At 36.3% G+C, this 25,922-nt stretch overlaps 1 protein-coding gene across 23 annotated transcripts in view; it reads right to left on the bottom strand.

Moving 5' to 3' along the window:
• HDAC9 (histone deacetylase 9) overlaps positions 1 to 25,922 on the bottom strand; it is a 700,487-nt gene that overhangs the window by 582,056 nt on the left and 92,509 nt on the right. For 8 of the 23 annotated variants that reach the window (XM_023732291.1, XM_023732302.1, XM_023732288.1 and 5 more), the window contains exon 2: positions 20,202 to 20,264. In XM_023732291.1, the coding sequence (XP_023588059.1) occupies positions 20,202 to 20,223 (22 nt within the window). In that variant the 5' untranslated portion in view covers positions 20,224 to 20,264. Of the gene's footprint in view, positions 1 to 20,201; positions 20,459 to 20,503; positions 20,949 to 25,922 lie in introns of those variants that run through there. The other 15 variants (XM_023732297.1, XM_023732305.1, XM_004377428.2 and 12 more) reach the window with 14 other exon arrangements.

Below are 25,922 nucleotides of genomic sequence, written 5' to 3'. Positions count from 1 at the left end.
GCCAAATATATTTTGGACTTTGGGGCCTTTGCACTGGCTATTCCTTCTACCTGGAATGCCTTTTCTTTGATCCTTGCACAGCTGGGCCCTTCTAGTCATTTGCACCTGGGTTTAAAAGTCACTTCTTCCTTGGCCTTTTATGTACTACTCAGTAACTGACATGTGGTGAGGCCTTATCTACCCTTCTTCCTTGACTGAATTAGCACCCCTCTATTTTATTCAATGGTACGCTTAAAGCTCAACCTTTTATTTAAATTAGTCTCAAATTGTTTTTTTGTTTTGAAAATTGGTAAGCTACATAAATACTGAGGAGCCCTAGTGGCGTAGTGGTTAAAAGCTTGGCTGCTAACCAAAAGGTTGGCAGTTCAAATCCATCAGCTGCTCCTTGGAAACCCTATGGGGCAGTTCTCCTCTGTCCTATAGAGTCACTATGAGTTGGAAATGACTCCAGGGTACCTAACAACAACAACATATAAATACTGAGTACTTCTCTTACCTAGTTTAGTTCACCTTAACTAAAACGCCTTCCCCTACCTTCATAAAGATTCTTCCCTTCCCTCCATTAGATGCAAATGTACATGTGCATACACATAAGACCCTACATGTACTTCACATACTTCAGCTTTGGAGAAGTTTAAGTTGTAAACCACCCAACTGGTTATCATTGTTATGTATAAAAATAAACATTCAGGTATTAACACCATTTGACTATGAACTTACAACTGCATATATTAATTGTTCCCAAATAATTTTATTAATAGTTTGTCCTATTTCCATTTATTAGGTAATCAAAATCTGTCATATACAAAATTTACCAAAAAAACCCCATATTTTTACACTTAAAAATGTCTGTATTTTTCAAAGTTAAAAAGAAACTGAAGACTTATTTTCTAAACAGAAGAATTTGTTTTAATTTTCCCATTAAGTATACAGTTTCATACAGGGTTTTGATCTACAACATTTATTAGAGTAATAAAGCTTTCTCTTCTATTCCTAGTTTAATAAGAGTTTTCATCATGAAATAGTATTGAATTTTATCAAATGTGTTTCTGTTAACTGATTTCTACTACTGATAGACTTTTCCCCTTTAACCTTTGATCTATGTGACTGTGTCCCTGCCCAAACCAATCACTAATAAAGCTTTGTATGATTTGGTATCTACCTTTCTTCTCTCCACTTGTTGCTTTACAGAATTGCCATTTGTGCACACTTACTTTTATATATGAACTTTAGAATCAGCATGTGATGTTCCCTGAAAGATTCTGTTAGGATTTTAACTGAAACTGTACTGACACACAATATACCTGTAAGGCACAAGGAAAATTAGATCAGGTTATCTACAAGGCATGGAATTCAATGGGTAGTGGAGGTGAGGCGGAAGTGAGATTTACTTTTTTACTGTAAACCAGTTAGTATATTTTGATTGCTGCATTATGCCTGAATCATCTATTTTTTAAAGAAAGTTAACTGCTTTCAAGACAAGGAGCCTTACAGGTTAATTTGGGAATAATTATTTTTAATGCAGCCTTCTCATTTAGGAATATGGCATCTCTCAAATATGTTCAAGTTTTCTTATATTTTTCAATAATTTTATCAATTTCTCCAAAAAATTTTTGGTTGCTACTGTGAATGGTATCATTCTTTATAACATATTGTGTTTGGCTATTTCTGGTATAAAGCAATTCTTTCCAGTTTTTATGTTGCACTGATCTTGTACTCAGCAATCTAACTAAACTCTTTACTCGTTCAATTAGTTTCTTTTCTTTTCAAATTCTTACGCTTCTTATTCAATGTTTATGTCCTGGATCATTGACTAGGACCTATGAGACAAAACTTCCTGACTTAAAGAGAATGTGTTTTAATTTTCTCACTAAGTACAAAGTTTCATATAGGGTGTTGATTTTTAACATTTACTAGAGTAATAAAGCTTCCTCTTCTATTCCAAGTTCAATAAGAGTTTTTATGATGAAATAATATTGAATTTTATCAAATATTTTTCTGTATCTAATGAGATGATCACACTTTTTTTCTCCTTTGATCTGTTAACAAAATTATTTCCATTGATAGACGTTTCCCTTTTCCATTCTTGCATTCCTGGAGTTATTTCTCCATAAAAGAAAACCCAAATGGCAAGTAACATGTTGAAACTGTTCAACCCCACCGCTAATCAGAAAAATTCATATAAAAAGTAATGTTATACTATTTTTCATCTTTCATTTTGGCAAAAATATCTAAAGTCTGACAATATCCAATGTTGGCAAGAATGTGGGGAGAATGGTTCTCACATATATTACTGGTGAAGTATAAACATAATCTCTACTATAAATTTCTTCAGTGCCCATGGAAGTAGAGTGGGAAATAGATTATCAAATAGAAATATGTTCTCTTCTATGTTTATAAAGCAATTTAATATGTTTTCTAGTTATCTGAAAATGACTCATACATGGTTTTCCAGAGTTATATCTTTATTCTAGTTTGGGATTATCTGCTGGAAAAAAGTTAAAAGAAGGATCATTGATCTTTCCAGGTTAATGATGTGAGAGAATTCCCATTTAATTATTGAAATAATGGATGGTAAGGGCTCACTCTTGATTAAAATCTGGACAAAATTATTTTAGACTATGAGCATTGTTTTATTACATTTAATCATCAGGTGCCTGAGGCTGTATTATTCACCTACTAAGCAATATAAAAGTTAGGTTAAGTTGATATCCAGATAATTTTTTTCTAACATACTTATATTCGTCTTTGAGAAACAAAAACAAATGAGTGATTCCAGTTAAATGAGTTTATAGTTCCAAAGATATAAGCCTCTAGAAATTTGCTTGAACTAATTCTTACGTCTTGTTAATGCATACTATAGGAATAGGAAACTTCTAAGTCCAAGATCAGAGCAATCTTAATATTTTTCATCTCAATATGATTATTATTACCAGCTACCACTTACCTTGGACCCACAAAGATGAGAAAACACAACTGGCAGCATTTGCAAAGTAGCTGAAAGGACACTCTCGTAAGATGCACAGTGATCCACCAAGCTGAGTTAAACAGCTGTGCTGCAAAATTTGGTTTTATCACCCAAAACTTCTCTTGGCCCATACTTATATTATCACCTAACTCAATTTTCTGAGCCTTAATGCCTTTCATTTACCCTAACTTTATGCTGAGATTTAAGCTAAATTAGAGCAAAAAGACTACCCTGAGAAGAAGTATAGATTTTTTCCTTACTTGTCTTACATCTTATTCTATTCACCATCCCTCTCCCACTTAGACTCAAATATATTTATTTCATTCTTTTCCTTGAATAGCTGTGTATAAGGATTGATTCATTCTTTCCATCTGTCTTTCCTTAATATCTCACTACATGAATTCCATGTTCTGACATTTTACTTTAGATAATTTTTAAGATTACTGATACCCTTGGCATTCAAATTTTGATTATTAAATTATTTATTTAAAAAATCTTTCTTCTTTCATTGTCCCTTTTTTAAAGAATATGTCCAATTAAATGACGCCTGAATAAATATAGATGAGCTCTAAAGAGCAGTCCTGGGGCAGAACTGTTCCAAATAGATAGTATTGTTAACAGAAAATTCCAATCATTTTTGTCCTTTATCTAAGAAAAATGTTTCTACATGAAAATATCAAGGAAGAAAAAAATAGGAATAAATGTGAAGTGATATTTGAATAACATAAAAAGTTCACCTGTAATCATTTTCCCAACCAAATTTATTCTTCTCCTTAGAAAAAAAAAGTATGCAATTATATTCAGGCAGTCTTAAATTAGCTATTTCACACTTAACATTTTGTATGCAGACACATATCTCATGAAACTTCTATTGATATTATTCATTGGAAAATCAAATCAAATAAGAATATTCCAAAATTCCCTTTGATAAGAATAATTAAAATGTCTAAAGGTTATACATATATTTTCAAAGCACTGGCGGCCATCCTTGACTTACATTCTACAATAAATGGTTTTAACTTTTGAATAAAGGCTCTGTATTTTCAAAGTTACAAAGAAACTGAGGTCTTATTTTCTAGATAAAAGAAGAAATCATTCTAGAAGAGTAAAAAATTTATAAACACAGATTTTGTGCAATAATGCTATACTCTTTAATCACTTACTCATTCATCTAAAAATAGTCTCAGGGATCAATTATATGCTAGGCACTGTAAGAAATATAAATAGAAGTAAAACATGATCCTTTTCCTCTTGGAGTTTATAATATAACTAATTGGGGGGATGGGGACACACGTACATAAATAACCACAGTGTAAGGCAGAAAATGGAAATGTCATAAGAGAGTCATAAAGGACTACGGGGACTAAGGGAGAGAAGAAAATAGACATAACTAGGGAAGTGTTGCAGGGGATTAGGGTGGAGTCAGTGATGGCATCTGGTATTAGGAGGCATCTGAACTGGGCTTTGTAAGAGTTAGGATTTCCCCTAGTGAAGACAAGTTGGAACAGAGCAGAAGGGTATTTCAGAAAAAGGAAGTAGCTGATCATTAGCCCTTATATATATATATATATCTACATATATATATACATTTATATGTATGTATGTATGTGTATATATATATATAAGATAACAGATATACAAACAAGAAACCTAACTTAAAAATACAGTTCTCAATAACTCAGTAAATACTGATTGAATGAGACAACCACTGGATGTAAAACCAAGTTGCCATTAACTATTTTCCTGAAGCTATGCTATGAATCCAGATAGCATGTCAACCAGAAGTGTGGCTCAGTCCCATCTTCTTGAGGCTGGAGAAAATCGCAGCTGACAGCCTTTCCCTGGCACCCGCACCTACCTGCTGCTAAAGGCTTCCCCATCCCTGCCATAAGGCTGAAGTGGAGACTAAAATAGCCTCAGAACACTTCCTGCTCTCTCCTAACTGTGCTTTCATTCCATTTGACTTAGACCAACTGGAATGTTGAGAGAAAACCCCATGAGGCATCAAGCATGTGAGATAATGTGTCAGTCCCTCAAAAATGTTTATCCAGCCTACTGTGTGTATCTATCATTGTTCCCCATCCCTGAGAAACCATGATATGTTGGGAAAATAGCTCCTAGCATACACTGCTGTTTCTCTGTTTTTAAAACAGATCCATCACTTCCATGAAATATTTCCTCACTCAATTATTGTAACAACTTGTCACAAATCCATCCACTAACCAACACATGAAGACAATATATTCTAAACACTTTGTTTGGGAGTTAGAGTTCTCCAGCCATATAACAAAGGTGCTATTTGACCCATGATTTCCATGAATTAAACGCCTGGTACACACACTGTAGATGCTCAATAAATACTTGTTTAATGAATGCTGTATTTATACTCCTAAAAAACTGCAATATTGTGTTTGTGAAAAAATGTACTCAGACTTCTCTTCTAACCTCAGTCGATGAGGATATATTGTTCCTCCTCTTTCTAGTCCTCAGTGAAGAGGGATCATTTGCTCCACTAAACTACTAGCGATGGTTCATACTGCTTGAACCATCAGGAGGAAGGGAAGGTGAGGGGTTCTAAAAAGGCCTTGATCCTAAGGAGGGATCAGCTGGTTTCACAGTCAATCTGTGTGGAAAACAGAAAATAGTAGCTGACAGTCCTTCCCTGGCTCCCTCACCTACCGACTGCTAAAGCTCTTCTCATTCCTTCCACAAAGAAGTAAGTAGAGACTAAAATAGCCTCAGAACACTTCCTGTTTTATTCTAACTGTGCTTTCATTCCATTCGACTTAGACCAATTGGAATGTAGAAGGGGAAACCTACTTTTATTGGGAAGATGTCCTTCATGGCTTAGCCTTCCCAAAAAACTTTATTTACTCTAGCTAACACTACTCCTGCTACCAGCTCCTGCTACCATTAGTCACTTTCTAGTCCATTGTACGAATGGTGGGCTGGCCATTTGACCCCCTCTAACCTCACAAGGGAGCCCTGGTGGCACAGTGGTTAACAGTTTGGCTGCTAACCAAAAGGTCGGCAGTTCTAATCCACCAGCTACTTCTTGGAAATCCTATGGGGCAGTTCTACCCTGTTCTATAAGGTTGCTATAAGTGGGAATTGACTCGAAGGCAACAGGTCTGGTTTTGGTTTTGAGCTTCACAAGGGGGAAGGAGAATCAACATCAACAGCCCAAGGCTGATTCCTATGAGGTGGAGGTCAGACATACCTCCTCTCTCCAACCTTTTTACCAATTCTGACACCAGCCGTCCCTTCCAAGGCATTCTCTACTTCTCTGCTGGGTTTGATAATTCATTGCAATCGCCACACAGAACGCACAGACCATACTCACAGTTATAGGGTATTAGGGAACAGGTTACAATTCAGGATCAGAATTGACTCGGGATACAATTCTTCAGTCAGGACAGCTTCTCAGGCTTACCCATAGGCAGGCCTTTTCCTGACCCTTGGCCTCTTGGCCCTCAGCCCTCAGCCCCTCACCTCTCCAGCCGGCCTAGCCTCTGCCCTGCTCGGACAAATGTTACAAAGCTCTTTAGCTCTGCCAATGAATGCCCAGGGGCACCCCACTCCACCAGGAAGCTCCTGCCCAAAAGTGCTCAACTCTCTCACTCCGTGGGTCAGCACACCCACTGTAACTGCCTTGCTCCATGGGCCGGGAAGCCCACTGCACCGTCTCAGTCCAGTCTCCTGGTTCTGCTGCCATTATTTCTCTGCTGCTGCTACTCGCGATCTTGCACCATCTCTGGTGTTACAGCTCTCTCTCTGTCTTGTGGGTCTAGGAGGTTCTCAGCACAGGGACCCCACGTCCAAAGAACATGTTCCACTCCCATCTCTTCTTCTTGGTGGTAGTGAGGTCCCCCCTCCCCCTGGGATTGGATCTCTTTTTTAAGCCTAGTGGGATGGCGAAACTGACCAATTCCCTCATTAGGGTTTCATACACCTTATTTGCATGGTCCCACCACCACAGGAGTTCCATACACTTTATTTACATTCTTAGCAGGCTGAATAACTCCCTTGGTGGGCCACAAACACTCTATTTGCATAGTCTTACCCAATCATTTTGAAGGAGTCACAAAGGTTATGGCTACAAGGGCTGTAGTAAGTAATTCACTGCACTGCATACACTGTCCTATTTTTCTTTAGTATGCATTACTGTCTAAAGTAGTCTTATTTACCCATCATTCAATTGAGCAATCAGTCAACAGTGTGTCTACTTGTCTTGTTTCATAGTTATACTCCACCATCCATGCCTAGAACAATACCTGGCACAGGGTATGCTCTCAAATATATTTGAGTAAAAACAATGTTGGAATGATTACTTCATTTCACATCCCAAAGTTTCAAAACATTTCATCAGCAGCCAATGAAGGCTAAAAACCTTCAACCTGCTAATTAAAAGAGTGGTAAAGATGCGATTTCTTATGCTTTTCCTACTACTTCCACCCTCTGGATTTATTTATAATTTGGCTTCTTTTAAGATACATTTTATTTGCTATGTTTTCCTGGTTTTGTCTGTTATTTTGCAAATTCCCAATGGTCAGTAGATTCCACTATGATTTTTCAGTAAATAATATTAATGATAAAATTATTAATATTCTTAGAGAGTGCTATCAGTTATCTATTCTAAAGTATTTCAACTAACGTTTAACACGAAATGTTTAGCATATATCTGTAACATTTTCATCATCAAGCAATGATGAGTTAATAATCAAGACATAAAAAAACAAAACAAAACCCACTGCTGTCAAGTTGATTGTGACTCACAGCGACCCTACAAATGCAAATATTATTTAATATATATAATATTAAAATCACAATTTTAATTTTAACGTAATCTACCAATTACTAAGATCTAGATTAAGCACACAATTTAAGTAAGCCAAATATTACTTCTAAAATATGAAACTGCATATTTTATTGTACACGTAATTTGTTGGGTTCATTAAGTGTTACTTATACCTGAAAAACAAGCAGAGGCTTACACCTACTTTTTTCATATGCTGAGAATTTCTTCCATTTATAATTTTATTAATGTACTATAATCACAATATATTTTATAGCTATATTTTATATATTGTGACCATAAAGCTAGAAACATAGATAACATTAGTTTACAAACATTATATTACCAACAAGACATTTATGATGCAAAATATTTGCCTATTTTTCCATACCTATGGTCAACCTGTATACTCACTGTGCTTACAATACAGCATTCAATTCCTTTTCATAAACCATCTCTTAAGTCTAATCCTAAGGGAGTTTATAGAAAGTATCATATATATATATATAGAGAGAGAGAGCTATAGATATACATTGCAAGAATTGAATAGAATTTATATTTTTTAGCCAAAAAGAACTATTCTAATTATTTTTTAAAAATCAGAGTCATACTTGCAAATTTAAAACAGAAAAATGTGTGCATGTGTGTGTGTGTAATGCATTTTCACTGGAATGGTCAACAGCCGAGGAACCCTGTTTATGAGCCATATTAACACCAAACAGAGAGCTTAGCAATGTCTGTTTCTAAAAATAAACACTGTGCGCCCCTTGTTGTCAACATCAACCAGAGTCTTGTGAACTCAGTGACAGAAAACATTAAGCCCGCTTCTTTGCCTTTCCACAAGCATCACATATTTCTACCCAAAGGCCTTCCTTTTGTCTCAAGGTGGCAGAGATAAAAAGAATTCTACAGTTACCCTAAGCACACATTTAAACAACATTATTGCCCCTTAAGCAGACAGTTATCATGCTGTTTTGGCAGCAGGAAGGAATCTGTGGTTTCACTTGAATGTTGCTCTTCTTTATTTAAACTACTGGAAATAACCCAAAAATGACAGAATGCTCTTTCTATAAATAATCATTCCAGTGTAGAGTTATATTAGGAGGTAACTCAGATGGCATGATAATGATAACGCCTAACAAGCTAATCTTAGACCGGCGATGCCATAAGATAGAAATACCAAGGCTAAGAATAACTGACCCAAAGGAGTCAGCCTGCTAAAGAGAGCTACAGACATGTGGGCATCTGCAGATTTTAATGCATTTAATGATCTTCTGAAAGCATCTTTCCTCTTAGAAGGCAACAAGTTATGTTGGACATTAACATGATAATCAATAATGCTTTTACAATGTATTGAGTCATAAAGATGGCTCAAGATTCTCACAGCAAGTAAGATTTTAAAAATTAGTTGATGGAAACCAAAGAGTTGGCTCCTGCACAACTGGATTAGCATGTAATTGGTGAATTTATGCATAAGCCACCTACGGGACATAACAACATTCATCCAGTGAAATAAAGTTTAACTCAAGATAAAGGAAAATGTAGCAGCATGATAGTACATACACACACTGCCAACCAGTTTGTACCCAAACTGCCCAAATGGGTCCTATGTTGAAGCAATTTATATCCAAAATAAGAAGAATCTAAATTTTATTAGTTAGGTCTTTCCTTTGGTGCAAGAATTTCAAGTTGCACATTAATCAGAATTTGAGTGGAGACACAGACTTTATTGACCCCTCTTTCTAGGTAAAGACCAAGGTGGACATTTTAGAATAAATTGACAGAATTCAAACATTTTGGATGAACCCCAAAGTGCTAACTCTTGGGAAAAAAAAAAATACCTTCCTCTACTAAGTTCATTAGTAATGATGAGCTATTTTGGTGTAGTGCAAACCTTACCTTATGATCCGAGAGATGTATTGTGAACATTGGCAAACGCACGCAAATGCATCAGGAGTGCTGGTTCTGGCCGGAGTGCATGCTCCCCAGTGGAGACCAATGCTCATTACTCTGTGAACAATCAATCTCACAGAACTTTGGAGGTTGCCTTAATCTGCATTTCTAACAAGTTCCCAAGTGATGCTTATGATGCTGATTAGGGGCCAATTCTGAGAACCACTAGTAGAGCAGTGTTTCTCAACATTTATTATACATAAGAATCATCTGGGGATCTTGTTAAAAACCGGTTTGTTCTGGTTCAAACCCCTGCCTTAAGCTCATTTCAGCCTCACTACTGTGGAATTTCCTCCAATTTAAATGTCAAGCACTGCAAATGTGAGATAAGAATCTTCTAACAATCTTTACAGCATAGTTGCGCACGAGTGCCTTAAACCTCCCAGGACTAAGAAGCTTGCCTAGATTTTGTGTTTTAAATGTAGCTGACTCAATATGAAATAAAGAAGAAGATATGCAATAAAAGAATTATTCTACGCTAAGTATTTTTCTGTGACACAGGCATGGTAAAAAACATCAAGATCAAAACCTGACCCTGTCATTGCCTAGCCATGGTGACCTTCACTACGTTACTTATCTCTCTGAACCAGTTTCTTCAAATGTAAAACATAAATACTACTGCAACTACTGTAAAACCTACCAAACTGTAGCAAGGATTAAATGATAAAACAATGCCTGGTACAGAAACCCCCAAAATATTTATTGTTATATCAATAAGAAGAAGAATGATAGTGATAAAAAATGAAAAAAAAAAAAAGGTTTACCCACTGACCCCCTAAATTAAGACTAAACTACTCAAATATCAGAGTGTAATATGCCAGAAAAACCATAAAAAGGATAACTGACAGCGATAAATTGTCTTTCTAATCTGAAGTGTCTAGTTCCTAATGTAAAATTATGGATTCGAAATACACTTGATTTTTATTGGTAAGCCAGTTTTGAAAGCACCATCAAGAACGAAGTTAAAACAGTGAGCACTCACCAAGTTTAGTCAACACGGGGTTCCCTGAAAACTTTCTGAGTAAGCATGTTTTTACTAAACCAAGAGCTTCCAGGGCACAATGTGATTTAATGGAAATTCAGTGAAATTTTCGCGTGTATTTTTTTTTCTTAGTTTCAAACTTGAAAATTTGAAACAACTTCATGACTTTCTTATATGTGAACCCAGTTTGAAAATATCATGCCTTAGACACCCACTAAAATGTACATTAAACAAATGAAAATGACATCCACATGGCTACAATTGGGTCAATAATGAATTTAAGCTACTAATTAAAAAGTTTCTAGCACAAGTGGTGGAACATGAGGGTTCGAAGAAGCAGGAAAATAAAGTTCTGGGTATTTCCAACCTTATTAGCATGCAAAGAGTTTAATCATAAGTAAATGACTAGTTACATTCTGTGGTTTGATAAATTTCTTTCTTCCTTAAAAGTGGTTTTCATTGGATTTAATTATTGGGTACTTTAAAAAGCACCATGCATAAATGGCCCATCACTTATTTTACTACGGCAAAGACCACCAAAAAACCAAACCCACTGCCGTGGAGTCAATTCCAACTCATAGCAACCCTACAGGACAGAGAAGAACTGCCCCATATGGTTTCCAAGGAGCATGTGATGAATTCGAACTGCTGACCTTTTGCTTAGCAGCCATAGCTCTTAACCACTATGCCACCAGGGCTCCATGGCAAAGTTGAAGTTGACTTTATAGTAAAGAATGGAGCTGATACTCTTATGGAATATAAGGTGTATGTTCTGTATTCATGAACCAAGCAGCTTAGAATAACCCTAAACAATGTTTTTTGATAATACTTAAAAAAGTGTAGGGAGCTTAGTGTTGTAAAATCTTGTTTAAATTAAATATGTTTTGTGCAAATAACTTAGTGGAAGAAGACTCCAACTAGCAGACACAAAGTATTTTCTCCTCCTCCTGCCTCCTACTGCCAACCTCCTGGGATTAGAAAAGGGGAAAACTGCCGAGAGTAAGGACACCATGCATCCCAATCTAAACACTGACACTTCAATTTTCCTTCAAGAACAAGATAGACCATGGCATCGCCACACCAATGTGAAACATATGTCAAAATATCTTTGAATTTCATCAAGGGAAAACTTGTTTTTTAAGTCATTTTCCAAGGTTTTTATTTCAATTAGATTGCTGTCAAAGTATTTTAATTCAGAAAAAAAATAGTTAAAATATAGGTATCATTCCGTATTGTTAAAATTGTTCATTACTCTTAAAACGCAATAATTGTGGCAACCTTCCTGCAAAGGAATTGAATTCTGAATATTTAAAGTTAATCTTTCTTTCATAATATTGAAAACAATTTATGCATTATTAGGTAAATTTCTTATAATATTTCCTGTATCCCTCAAAGCCAACATTAAAGGCATACTCTATTCAAATTTATAATAAATGCTTGTATTGCCCCAGTCCACAATGGTGATTTTCCTTCTTTCTAAAAAATGAGTTACAACTTAGAAACACCCAGGTTTCTTCCACAATTACTTTAGTCTCTTTATTAGGGCACTCTCTAACAAATAGTACTAAGAAAAGCTATCTATTCAACACTAGTAAAAAACTATACCAGTGCTTAAATGGATGTATTATCTTCATGAAAATGACATAACACCCACAATTCAATTGAAAGGTAAATTAAAAATATAATCTATTTACTTAATTATTAATATAAATATTTTCATAAATTATATTTATTTTAATAAATCATTTAAAACTCACCACCATCAAGTCAATTCTGACTCATAGTGACCCTATAGGACCAAGTAGCACTGCACCGTACAGTTTCCAAGGAGCAGCTGGTGGATTCGAACTGCCGACCTTTTGGTCAGCAGACTTAAACACTTAACCACTGCACCACCAGGGCTCCGATAAGTCATTATACGTTATAAATTAGTTATGTAAATTTATATATTTAATTAAATTTAATTCTAATTATTTTTTAGTTTTTTAATTTAAATTTAATTTTTATATATTTAATTAAAAAGTACAGAAAAATTCCAATCACCAATATACACCCTGTAGCCGACACTGCTGCTTCTTAGCTAACATCTGTTCCTCCAGCTCTTTTTTCTTCCCAATAGAAATGATTAAGTTCAAGTATCCACCCTCTTGGGCTCAGCCAAGGCCCAAGGACCTATCATGGTGGTCCCTCTCTCCTTCTCAATGGCTGGTTAAAGCATCGGCAGGTGATACTACTCTGGCCAATCAGTTCTGGGTAACGTTTCCTTCCTTAAAAAGAGACACAAGGAAGCAATGTTTCCCTTCTTTGTCTGTGGAATTGGTCATGCATAAATTGATAATACCTGGGGCTGCTACAGTCAACGTGTGACCTTTGGAGGAACTAGCCTTGTGATGATACCAATGCTAAGGTCAGAGGGTGATGTGATAGGAGGGACCTGAATGCTGTTGACATGATTGAGCACCTGGTGCTGCTTGACCACCCTGCTATGTTATTAATTGATGTGTCCCTGTTGCATGTCACTTTGAGTAAGATTTTCTGTCACTTGCAGTGGAAAACAGCCTAACTAATATACCTACTACTTAGAATGAACCACCATTAGTATTTTGGCACATTAGCTTAGTGCGTAGGTGTGTAAGAAACACTTTTTAGAAGATATGTGCATATTATAAAAATTCATACAATGCCAAAAAAGTATGAAGGTTAAAAAAAAAAAAAGCCCTCCCCCTGCACTCCCAGGAAATCTTTCCTGATGTCTTACTATCTATATATGAATTCTTCTAGGAGTTGGATGAAGACAAAGAAAAAAAAAAAAAAAAAGCTTTTACATGAATGTGATCATATAACTGATACTATTTTTATTTAAAAAAAAAAACCACTAAATTTGAATGTAACTGAATTTACAGAAATAAAACTGAAATTGAAGGGATTATAAAAGATACTAAATGCTTCCTCACCATAGGAGATACTTTTCCCTAAAAGATCTCTTTAAGGTTAAATAAATAAACTAAGTTTTTAAAAAAATCAGTCTTTGGCATTTTGGTTTTTTTTTAAAAAAAAAACTGTGCTTCTACTTTAAGCAGTGGAGAGTCTGTCCTTGCTCAGAAAGGGGAAGATATTAGCAGTTTCCCACATGCTCTCATCTCACCTTTCGCCAACACCTCTTATCTGTTCGGGTTAGTTTTATTAATAATAAGGGTGCATGGGCAGTATAAATGGTTGAGTGCTGGACTACTAGCTGAAAGATTGGAGGCTGGAACCCACCCAGAGGTGCCCTGGAAGACAGGACTGGCGATTTGCTTCAGAAAGGTCACAGCCTTGAAAACCCTATGGAGCAGTCCTACTCTGCACACATGGGGTTGCCATGACTCAGAATCGACACAGTGGTAACTAACAAGTTCTACTAATATATTTACATTGCCCTACTTATAACACTCACTTTCTGTCCTACAGCCATACTCTTATAGTTGTCAAATGGATTCAATGCTTGCCCCATTACTTACACTATGTTTTCTCTATTTCTAAAGTTAGTTTTTTGTTTTTGTTTAAAATTCATACCTTCATTGTCTGGGTTTCATTATCAAGCTGTCTTTCCAGGAAGGGCTTCTAGAAGCTGCACTCACAGACACTTTTTGTTCGAGAATTTCTGTCTTGTCTACCTATTTTCTCGGTAGTTTAATAACATCTTGACTGAGCATAAAAATCACGGGTTGCACTTCCACTAGAACTTTAGGGATTCTTCTTCATTATCTTCTGTATTGAGTACTGGTAAGTCTGGGGCCTTCTTGGATCCACATACATTCTCTTCCTACCCGCCCTCTCCTTCCATAGAGTCTTTGCTTTACCTGCCTGGAATGCCTGAAAAATTCCTTGTCATTTGAGATCCAATAACCCAGTTAGGATATGACTCTGTGCTGATCATTTGTATCAAATTTTCCTGAACCACAGGGTGTTCTTTCAACTGCACATTTCTTCTTCTTTTTTTTGTTTTCCTTTCTGAGTGAAAGTATCTTTCTTCATTTTTGCAAAATGATCTTCCATTTTATTGTTTTGGATTATCAACTTAAGGGATACAAATAATATGCTTATTAGATTGTCATTCATGTCTGTACTTTCAGTTGCTTTAACCATTTTTCTTTTTCATACACTCTCTCTCAAGTTTTTCATCTTTGTCTGTAAAGATATTCACTAGTAGCTATTCTGTTTCCTGCTATTTCTAATAAATATTTTACTTCTATATTTATCACACTTTTTCATTTTTAATTTGTTTCTTTAGATCTAAAAAAACTCCTTTTTCATCTATTCTATTGTTTTATCAAGGCATCACTGAGCTCTTATGTTATGGAATTCATGTTCTTATGAAGGTGCCCTACTTGTGGGAAGCAATTACTAGACAATTCCATGTGTTCAAAGAATTGATGTGTTCTTCTTACTGGAATCTCTGTCTTTCTTGCGATGGTTCTCTCTTTGTTTTACTTTGTATCTATTAATTTTCCTGCAGTAGGTTTGTCTGCATAATTGTCAAGCCCTTTTGTTTCATTTTACTCATGCTTGGCAGCTCTGACCAGCTACTCTTTTCCATCTGCAATAGTGTAGACAGTGTAGGTGACTTCTTGGCCTTCTTCCCACTGTATCTAACACCCTACTGTATGTGACCCTCTGAGTTGGAGGGTTGAGTAAATTGTAGTCTATCCATGTTTCTGTATACTGAGGAATTGGGGGAAGGGAAGCAAGGCAACCAGTGACCTGAATGGTGTCTTTGTGTGAATAACAACAACAAAAAAGCCTCTCCTTCCTCAATATACTTTACAGTCATCTCCTGGAAATTTGTATTATAACTATACAAATTTGTACATATGAATCCAGACAGTGCATAACCTGCACAATTTTATATAGGAACTCTGGGGAGGGCAGAGAAGTATATTTAGGGTTGAAAATGTTAATATGCAATACTAATTTTTTAAATGGTCACTGCCCCTTGTTTTGAGATTTCATTCACGGTTCTGAACCTTAGTTGGGGGAAGGTTATCCCATCAGAAGAAGCTATGTATCATTTTCCCCGTTTACATAGATGCTCTAAAGCCTTCTTTTCTCCCGAGAGGCAGTGCTATTCATTCACCTCCCTCCATTTCTTTTCCAGAATTTTTTATACAATTCCTCAGTCACAAGACAAAATAACAAAAAAGAGCTGAGGATATCCACTCAGCTTGCTTCTCTCCAGATTTGGGAAGGTCAGTGAGAAGCATCAGGATGTTGTCAAATTGCCAGTAGAATTCTAAGAAGGCCCAGCAGACAAGCTCAGTTAAGTCTCTGTTCCGATCAAAGACCCTCATCTCCATTTTTTCCCTTGCCTATTAGTTTCTGAGGTATGTTGCATTGGGTTATATCATTTACTTTGCTCAGATATTGCTTAATATTGTAGGGTGGGTGTATGTTTTTTGCTGCCTTAAACTATTTTTTCCTCACTTCATTATCTATCAATGGTGAGAGATTATGTGGTACATTTTCAAATCCCTCATCTCCAAAATCACAATCATCATTCAGAACATTTTTTTAAATTCAGAATTTTGGTTTATTTCAGTCTTCTGAGGAGTTTCATTATGTTTTCTTACTTAGCAGACATAAGAAGGATTACACCACCTATGTCATCCATAGAACAATAAAATGCTCATTCTTGTCCCTATTCTCAATGGGCCTATTTATAACCGGCTTTTTGATTGCTACCTATCAGATACCCCAGTTGATAACAGCCCTGTAAGTAAAGATAACCTGAGTTGGAGGACAGCAAAATAGTAATTATGGGAAACACCAGAAGTGATTCTTGACATGACAGGAGGATTTCACAGACTTACATTTTCATAATTAGACTGCTTTTGAAGTAGATATAAATGACTACGGAATCTAAAACGTTGCCTTCCTCTTGACACCACACATCAAGGGAAAAGAGGGTTGAGAAAGGCGTGAAGATACATTTTATATGAAAGAAATTCAGAATTTAGATTTTTTTTTAATATCCTACAGTACGAATGCATTGTAAAAATGAATTTTCTATATTGTAAGTGCATTTTACATTAATGCTGAACAAACTCTAGGAAATTCCTTCATAATAATTGTTCCAATACTATCTGGACAGCTCTGCTGTCCAACGTCTTAAGCAATATGCCTGGCAACAGGGGAATGCCCCTACTTCTGCCAGAGACTGCTGAGTGACCTGAGTGAATATTTCTGCAGGCTTCAGTTTCTGCCACAGTCATCACTTATATTGATCCACACAAGCCACAAAAGTAGAGATTGACTAGGCAAAATATGTCACTAGTACTGAATTCCAAGATTTAATATTATAGAACTTTTTAACTAAGATATCAGCAGACAACATTGTAGAACCTAGTTCTGCCTAACATGTCCAGGTGACTGGATCAATATCAGAAGAAAAAAAAATGGAACTACATACACCACTTGCAATCCAATAGTATATAAAAAGATCTGAATAAAAATCTTCTATACTGATGTGTAGTATCCAAGATAACTATAATAAAATATGGGAACACTAAAGCAATTAATAGTAAAAACAACAACTAAACAACAACAAAACTATGCTTTTTTTTTATTAATAATCTTAAGAAATTTGCCGTTGGGGGTCTCCCTGATCAATCAAATATTGTACAAATATTCTTTACCTTTGATTATTAGGTAATGAGATATTTCACAGAACACACACACACACACACACACACACACACTAGCTACCCTGATTTACAGTCACAGTTTACAGAGGAAAAGATTTAAGTCATATTGAATTAGGTTGATTGTTATCAGATCAAGATAACCAAAGACACAGCTGATTTATAAGATAATTAAAGAAAACTGATTATCAAAACAAAAAAATCATTTCTGTTTGTGATGTACAATTTAACTCATCTACTCATCTGGCTTGTCAAGCAAGACAGAGTGTGGCACTGAAGAGTCAAGGTCCAGGTTCAATCCATAACAATAGTAATGATAACAGTGGGTATATACTTCAAAGACTTTTTGATATGTTTGAACCTTACAAAAAGCCAAGAGGTAAACAGGAGGGCATTGTTATTCATTTTACAGATGAGTAAACTGGTTACACAACTGATTTGCAGCAGAACTCATGCTAGTAAACAGGTCTTTGACTCCCAGAATAGTGCTCTTTCTACCAGTAGGCACAGCTGCCATATGTCTGTTTTCTCTTTCAGATCCAAACACTCCATCCGCTTCTACACCTATCAATCACATTGATGCCGCTGGTCCAAAAGAGAGCTGAATAAGACTTACAGCTAAATTAATACAAAAACACTCCTAATGTAGTCATTAACTCAGAGGAAAACCCTATTGATAATAGTTCACCAGCAGCACCATCACAAAGTTTGCTGCAGGTTAGAATCTCTAGGGGATTTAAATTATTCCAGTATCCAGGCTGTTCCCCGTACCAATTAAATCAGAAACTCTGGGAGTGGAACCCAGGCATTAGTATTTTCTAAAATGTTGCTGGTGACTTCAAGTGTGAGAACCGGTGCCCCACAGGAGATACACAATGAAGACTTGGCGAATTAAACTTAAGGACAGATTTTAGTAAACAAAATCAAACGTTACACAACAGTGTAGGAAGGACGCAATTGTTTCTATGTACCAATTTAAAAAAAAAAAAAAAGAACCTGGAGTTCAGGTATACCACCCAGGATTTGGAGTTGGTATCAACCTACATCACTTTTCATTTAATAACTGGTGCTTAAATGTTGTTTCCTTTCTAACTGACAATAGCACGGACAGTCTCAGGCACTTCCCTCCTGGAAAATAATGTTGCATTGTATAAAAATCATTAAACACCAGGAAAAAGGACAATCTCAACTGAGACCTGAGAAAAGTTGTATGCGATTATCAAAGACATCGAGAAACAGAAAAACTTGCAAACACCTGTAGGGAGCCTCACTGTTAGCAGAGTCGCTGCTTGGAAGCCACTGCTATGTTTGTATCACAAGAAAGAAATATTAAACCTGTAGCACAGAGGTAAAGACTAAAAAGATAAAGCACAATACTGAAAAAAGATATCTAAAATAGTCATTTTAAAATAGCTCTGTTCACATGTTAAAACTGAAATGCCATATAATGACCAGTTCCATCAGAGGTATACCTGCTGACCCCTACCCTAGTCTCTTGTCAGCTTTGCAGCCAAGAAGATAGTGAATGGTACAGAAATTCTGGCAGATTTGCTTTTGTTAAGCAGACATTACCAATGAATATAATTCCTGTCACTTCGGTGTAAACACCTCAAATTATACAAAACTGATATTTTATTCTAATTCCCTGAAAAGATTCAGTCAACAAAAGGCTGTTTAAAATCATCATAACTGACAGAGGTTTAAAGAAAATTTACTTCAAACATAGATCAACAGATGGGAAGGTGTATCAACACCAAAACAGACATCATGTCAACCTGTGGAATATTTCTTTCACACCTAGTTCTACCAAGTAAGCGTGGCTTTACATTGCATTCTTATCACGGAAGTCTAGGTGGTGATCTATAATACCTGTAATTATGATTAAGCCCACCTGGGAACTTAAAAGATCTAAAGGAGAACTTTAAGACAATTTAGGGTAAAGCAATCAGAAAAGGACAGAAACAAAAAGTCCCAAAAGTTTTATGAACTAGCTGTAGGAAATAAATATAAAAAGCCTCAATTAGAAGCAATTGAGAGTATCCTCTTTTAACAAATATAAATTGACAAAACTGACAAGCTTCACGTCCCATCACATCTCCTTTAGAGCTCAAGAATGCACACAGAGAAACTAGAAATTGGAATCTGCTACTCTTATTCTTTAAAATGTTGCACCTGCTTTTAACACATTTATATGTGTACTATGCCATCGCATCTGCCTGACAATGCTAGACTTCCCAAATGTTTGTGAAGAAAAATAAAATAAGCATCTGCTAATAATAATTTTATTTCATCATAAGAGTTTCATTTTGGGCTGCTGAAAAAAAAATGGCAATAAAACTACCTTCACAACTCTGCAGCAAACACATTTCAGAAGGTAAGTCTATAAACAGATGTGCTTCTGTATGCACACTGTAAATATAAAAGCATTAGGCTGGCTGAGGCTGCAATTTGAAGCCCCAGTATGAACTTACCTGATTTTTAAAAGTCCCAATTTGAACACGCTTACAATCAGCAGAGATATCCGTTTTCTAGTTGCACAGTAAGGCAAAACCTCCAACTACATGTTACTTATCTCAGTCTCATCTTTCATCGGAAGCAATAGTTTGCAATTTCATTCAGAAGCAGCCGTCCCTAAACAGACTCTGAATATGCACGGAAACAGTAATGGAAGGAATCTAAGTTAAACCTACAGACGCACCAAGAAAATAGCAACATCAACACGAAAAAGCAGCAATTCCTTAAGAGAGGTGCTTTTCTTAGCTGCATTTCCAAAGCCAGTCCCTTTCAAATATAAAACGTCTTAGGTATGGAAGATGATCTTACCTGAGCTGATCATACTGTGCATTCTTTGCTGAGCCAAGAGCTGCTCTCGTCCAGCCACCCCATCTGAGGAAAAACACGAGTCACTCTCGTAAATCGTCTGCAGCATATTCCAATCACTCTTACTTCAGCTACATGAAAGATTCATCACTGCTCAGTGCACGGGCCCCAGGAGCTACTCTCGCTGGTCCTCCCTCCTCCCTGAGGAGAAGCAGCGGCAGAGGATCAACTTCAACAATGATTTCCTTTCCGTGAAGATGGACATACACTTTTTAAAAGACCTGGATACTTACTACATTACCAACCTGTGTGCAAAGCAGAAAGGACAGAGTGGATGCTATAGCTTGCTGGAGTTTAGGTTATCCCGGAAACTAAAAGCAGGTGGGAAATAGGAACGTGCTTCGGGGTTGTTTCTTTGTCAGAATAAGTAGAAAAATATTAACTCTCATTCTACGAGAAAAAGAAACCAATTAAACCTGGCTTATATTTCTTCAGGCTGCCTGGGTTTTGTTGCAAAAACCCTTCGTCCTGCAAGTGGCTGCTGCCCGTGCCCTCCTCCTGTCTGTTTATGTGTGTGTCTCTCTTCCCCTTTCTGGGTCTCTCAGCTCAAGCTGGCTAAAGCTAGTGATAATCCATTTGCATATGAATCAACAACAGCATGGCCCACAGGCACAGAAATAGAACAATGGTCTGCCTGAGCCAAAAATAGGTCAAGCATGGCCTAGTGATTGGAGCCTGCATTAATGCATTTAAAAATACCCTAGCAAACCCAGCTGTCCAGCCTCTATCTTTCAAGCCATAATTCTCTATTGCTGGTCCTTAAAAGCTATTAACTCTTTCCTTTCTTCAAGATTGCTTTACACACTGTGTTTCCATGCAGGCGATCAGCTTCCAAAGAAAGGAAGGCAAGAAGAAATTAAGAATCATAATTCAAAGAGGGCAAATGCACATACATTTAATTCCATTTTATTTTTGTAGTAAGTGTTTTTGGAAGAGAGAGCGAGTGAGAGAGCAGTGCAGAGCTCTGTATTGGTTCTAAAATAATACTGGAAGCTTTTGCTCATAATGTGGTTTCTGCCTCACCCACGCACAGCAATCCTGGTGTTCTATTTTTGTTGCCTGTTTCTCTGGCTACACTGCAGTTGGCTGTAGCACTAGAAGCTTTTCTGCCTTCTAGTTTCAGGACTGACAGGAGATTTAGTAGAGGTAGTTTCGGAAAACAAGCATACTCCAGAATAAAATGTTTATGAAGGACTGGCTTGATTTTTTTCTATCTTTTCCTATTTATGTAAGGCAATTGTCCACTTCACAATCCTTATCACCTATCAATTTTATTGCATCCAACTTCTAAAATATCTAAATTTTAAAAATATGTATGGTTTAAATCTAAAAACCTGCCTTCTGTTTAAGACTCCTGGGCTAACTTCGGTTTACCTGGAAAAGGAAAAAAAAAAAAATGCCCGTGCTTTCTTATAGATGGTTGCGTAAAACTGAATATACACACCTGTGGCTTGTTAAATATCGGTACCCAACTATGAATGTTCTGTGTTCATCTCAACATTGGTTGTCTGGAATACATACTTCATTTATAGAAATAGCATTTATAATAGTGGATAGACTGCCAGACCAGCACATTTGTGGCATTTACCTATCAGGTAAATGAACTACAGTATATAATACTAAAAGTTCTATAGTCTCTGGTATACATTTATAACATTATTTCTATATGAGAAATAAATTCTGCATTCCAAATTAGGATACTGACATCAAACCACCCCCAAGGCAAACCCAAAAGTGATAATTCACTGTTCACGGGAGCTCTGCTTCCTTTTCTGAACTAGATCAGCAAGGAAAATATAATTCCGAAATCCTCAGTAGCAACAGGGAACAAAAGGGAATGACGGGATTGTTTCAAGATTCTCAGAGCAATCAGGTGGAGAAGGGATCTTAGTCAACTCGTGTATAGGGCAGGTGGAAGAGAGCGAGAGGACAGGGATTGTGGGAAAAGGAAGGAACATGCTAATCATTAGTCAGGTAATCCACTGATGAAGAAAATGGCACTGAATTCCCATTCTTTCGTAGACTAGTTCCTACTGAATGCTCCTTGTCAAATTATATTCGGCTAGATAAGTTACAAATTTAAAAAAATAAGGTATCCCAAACTAAATTTATCTTAAGATAAACCAAAACATCTTATGTTCCTGTCAGTGAAAAAAAAAAAATTGATTCCATCTGATATTACAAGTAAACCTTCAATCAATTAAGAAATTTATGTGCAAAATTCAAGGGTCTGAAATATTGTGAATCTGACAATTCTCTTGGGGAAGATGTATTTATGAAATAAACAACCATAGCATTTTAGACCTGGCAGGAAATTTAGAAATTGTCTGCCAAACCAAAACCCAAACCCACTGCCATCAATTCCGACTCAGAGAGACCCTATAGGGCAGAGTAGAACTGCCCCATAGGGTTTCCAAGGAGCTGTTAGTGGATTTGAACTCCGACCCTATGGTTAGCAGCTAAGCTCTTAAGCACCACCAGGGCTCCTATGGTAACATAGGCATTCATTAATCCAGTAGGTCTAGAATCCATGTTCTTGAATTCCACCATCTTGTCCCTTACTGAAATGATGCAAATAATTATTTGAGATAGTCACAATAAAATTTAATATATTTTGCATCTACTGATGCAAAATGGAACCATTGCCTAATTGTTTCAGAGTGAGTTTTTGATAGAACATACAAAAATAGTGATAGACATTGTTAGGGATTGAATTGTGTCCCCCCCAAAATATATGTTGAAATCATAACACCTATACCTATGGATGTAATCCTGTTTGGAAATAGGGTTTCTTTGTTATGTTAATTAGGCACAGAAGCAAGCACAAACAAACAGGAGGGGGGAGGGGGGAATGCCACGTTAAGATCCCTAAGGAACCAAGGAACACCGGGGCTACAGAAGCTGAGACAAAGATCTTCCCCTAGAACAGACAGAGAGAGCCTTCCCCTATAATCTTTGTCCTGAATTCAGACTTCTAGCCTCCTAAACTGTGAGAAAATAAATTTCCGTTCTTCAAAGCCACTCACTTGTAGTATTCTTGTTATGGCAACACCAGAGAACTAAGACAGACGTATAAGCACAAAATCACAATATTAACATATTTTGCCTACACATCTTTTGTCGTTTTAAGTTTAACTTACATTTAAACTCAAAAATTTACAAAAGCAGAAATTTACAGAAAGGGTCTCCAAACTTAAAAAAATAAATAAATAAAAAACCAGAAGAGTGAGTTAGTAATTATCCTATTCCACAGAGGTTCCAGGAAAGGGCATTCCACATTAGCATGGTATAAATATTGTGTCTTTTTCATTTTGACCAATTTTTTTCAATAATCGGCTGTGCTACCCTACCCTTAATCAATGAGATATTTCTATAACTGTTAACACCACTCTTCCCCCTCCCACACACACCTTGTAACCACTAATACTTTGTTCTCTATAAATTTGTCTTTTATTTTGACTAATTTTTTTTAACTTGAAGTTTATTTACATTTCATCCCTGAATTCTTTCAAAATTATTCCCGTTACCAGGTTTGTCTTTCATTAAACTCTTGATAATGAAAAATTTCTTTACAGTATAAAGACACTGGGCAAGTCATAAAATAGATCCTATTTGTTTCTGGGAGGAGAAATAAGTATCACTGAAAGAACCACCAAGTACTGTACACTGATTACCATAGCTAGATTGTCAAAGTTAATTTTTTGTTCTTCTCACATCATCGCAATAACGTTGGTAAAGAAATGTCCCTAGATTTCTTTTGGGATATTTATAAAGTCAAATTTACTTATTTTAAAAATAAAAAAGATATTTTCTATTATAAGAACCACAGCAAGTTTATACAAATCTCAAGGTAGAATCAATGGGCAGTTTTAAAAAATCTCAATATAATACATTTTAATTCAATTTAGTATTTTAATTCAACTTAGTAAGCACTTGTCAAAGTGATCTAAATATTGTATTTTACATTTTTAGAGAATGGAGGAAAAACACGTTCCTAATTTAATAGAAAATAGAGTGGAAATTCAAAAGTGATTCTGGTAACTCCAATTTTTTATGCAGGTATATAGGCAATGCAAAAAATGTATAGAAATGTCTATATGGCCCCAAATATTTCTAGACATAGCCTCAAAACCCTAGTACTATTATTAGGCTTACAGTAACCTCTTCTCAAATTGTCTTAGTTGATCACAGAAGTCTCTTCTAGAAGGAAGCAAAGAAGACAGTGTACTCAAATGTATTCTACCATAACAATAAATCCAGTGTTCATCTGTAAGCAAACAGAGACTTTTCATGCAGTACCAAATCCTGTAATTCTGGAATCTAGAACAGATAAGATTCAAAACTTGTTTGCTCAAAGCCTGAACTGTGCGTTACAGGAAAGCTACAAATTACTGGCCAGTAACTGGTACTTACAATGCCTCTCTCCCGACCTCGAACTTTTCACAAACTATTGCCATTTGTCTGCACTCAATAAACTTGGTCCCCTTCGAACTCCAAGAAACAAGATGAAGAATGTACAGTGTACTATTTTTTTGTTTAATTAAGTAGCTTAACTTATGTGAATTCACTGTTTCTTAGAGGAAGAGCACTAATTCTTATTGAAAACTGGATACCCAATTTACAACTGATTCCACAAAAAGTCTAATTGGCTACCACATGGTAGTCAGATGAGGAACTATTTCCTAGACCCACAAGCAGGTAAAGGATTTGACAAAATACATCTGCAGTGAAATTCTACAGAGAATGTATTACATGAAGAAAAACAAAGCAAAACAACAAAAGATTGGAATTGTCAGCCTCATTTTGACTGAAAATAATTTATTTACTCCTTCCTGGTGGCACAGTGGTAAAGCGCTTGACTGCTAACCGAAAGGTTGGTGGTTGGAAACCACAAGCGGCTCCGCGGGAGAAAGATGTGGCAGCCGGCTTCCATGAAGATTTACAGCCTTGGAAACCCTATGGGGTCACTATGAGTCGGAATCAGACTTGACAGCAGTGGGTTTGAGTTTGGTTTGGTTTTCCTTCAAATGGATGTGTTGATTCATAACTTATTCTATTTTTAGGGGAGTAGAGAGCATAAGGATCACCCAGGTACCTGTTAGAAATGCAAATTATCTGGGCCTACCCCAGAACTATGAAATCAGAATTTAACAATCCCGACAAGTGATTCTGATGCACAATAAAGTTTGAGAACCACTAGATTAGATCATCCTTTTCAAAGCAATAATTAGATGGTTAAAACTATAAATGGATTAAGTATCTTTTTTGGTACATTTTCAAATTAGCCATATGATTAGAGAACAATTTTCATAAAAGAAAAATTTAAACTAGGTAGTGGACTGGACAACAAGGCCATTAATATTCACAGTATGAAGACTGAGGAGGACTGTCCAGAAAAGGATCCTCTAGCTTGCAAATAAGACCAGCATTGTACATGTAAGGTGATGGGAGTGTGTGTACTGCTTTTCCCTGCTAAGCCACCTTGTTCTAGGTTCTAGTTTTCTGATTTTTCCAGTTGCACATCAGTCCCTATCTGCAGAGCTCAGATCAGCCAGCACAGCAGGAGAAAGCAATATGGTTATGCACAGCCCTGTAATTCGAGGGACAAGTAAAACTTAATGGTCTTTTGACAGAGTTAAGGGAAGTTTGTTTTTTCTATGAACG

This window comes from Trichechus manatus, unplaced genomic scaffold (genome assembly GCF_000243295.1).
Source record: "Trichechus manatus latirostris isolate Lorelei unplaced genomic scaffold, TriManLat1.0 scaffold00050, whole genome shotgun sequence".
In the NCBI taxonomy this organism is placed as follows: Eukaryota; Metazoa; Chordata; class Mammalia; order Sirenia; family Trichechidae; genus Trichechus; species Trichechus manatus.
The sequence above is the reverse complement of the archived record's forward strand: the minus strand, read 5'-3'. Positions and strand labels throughout refer to the sequence as shown.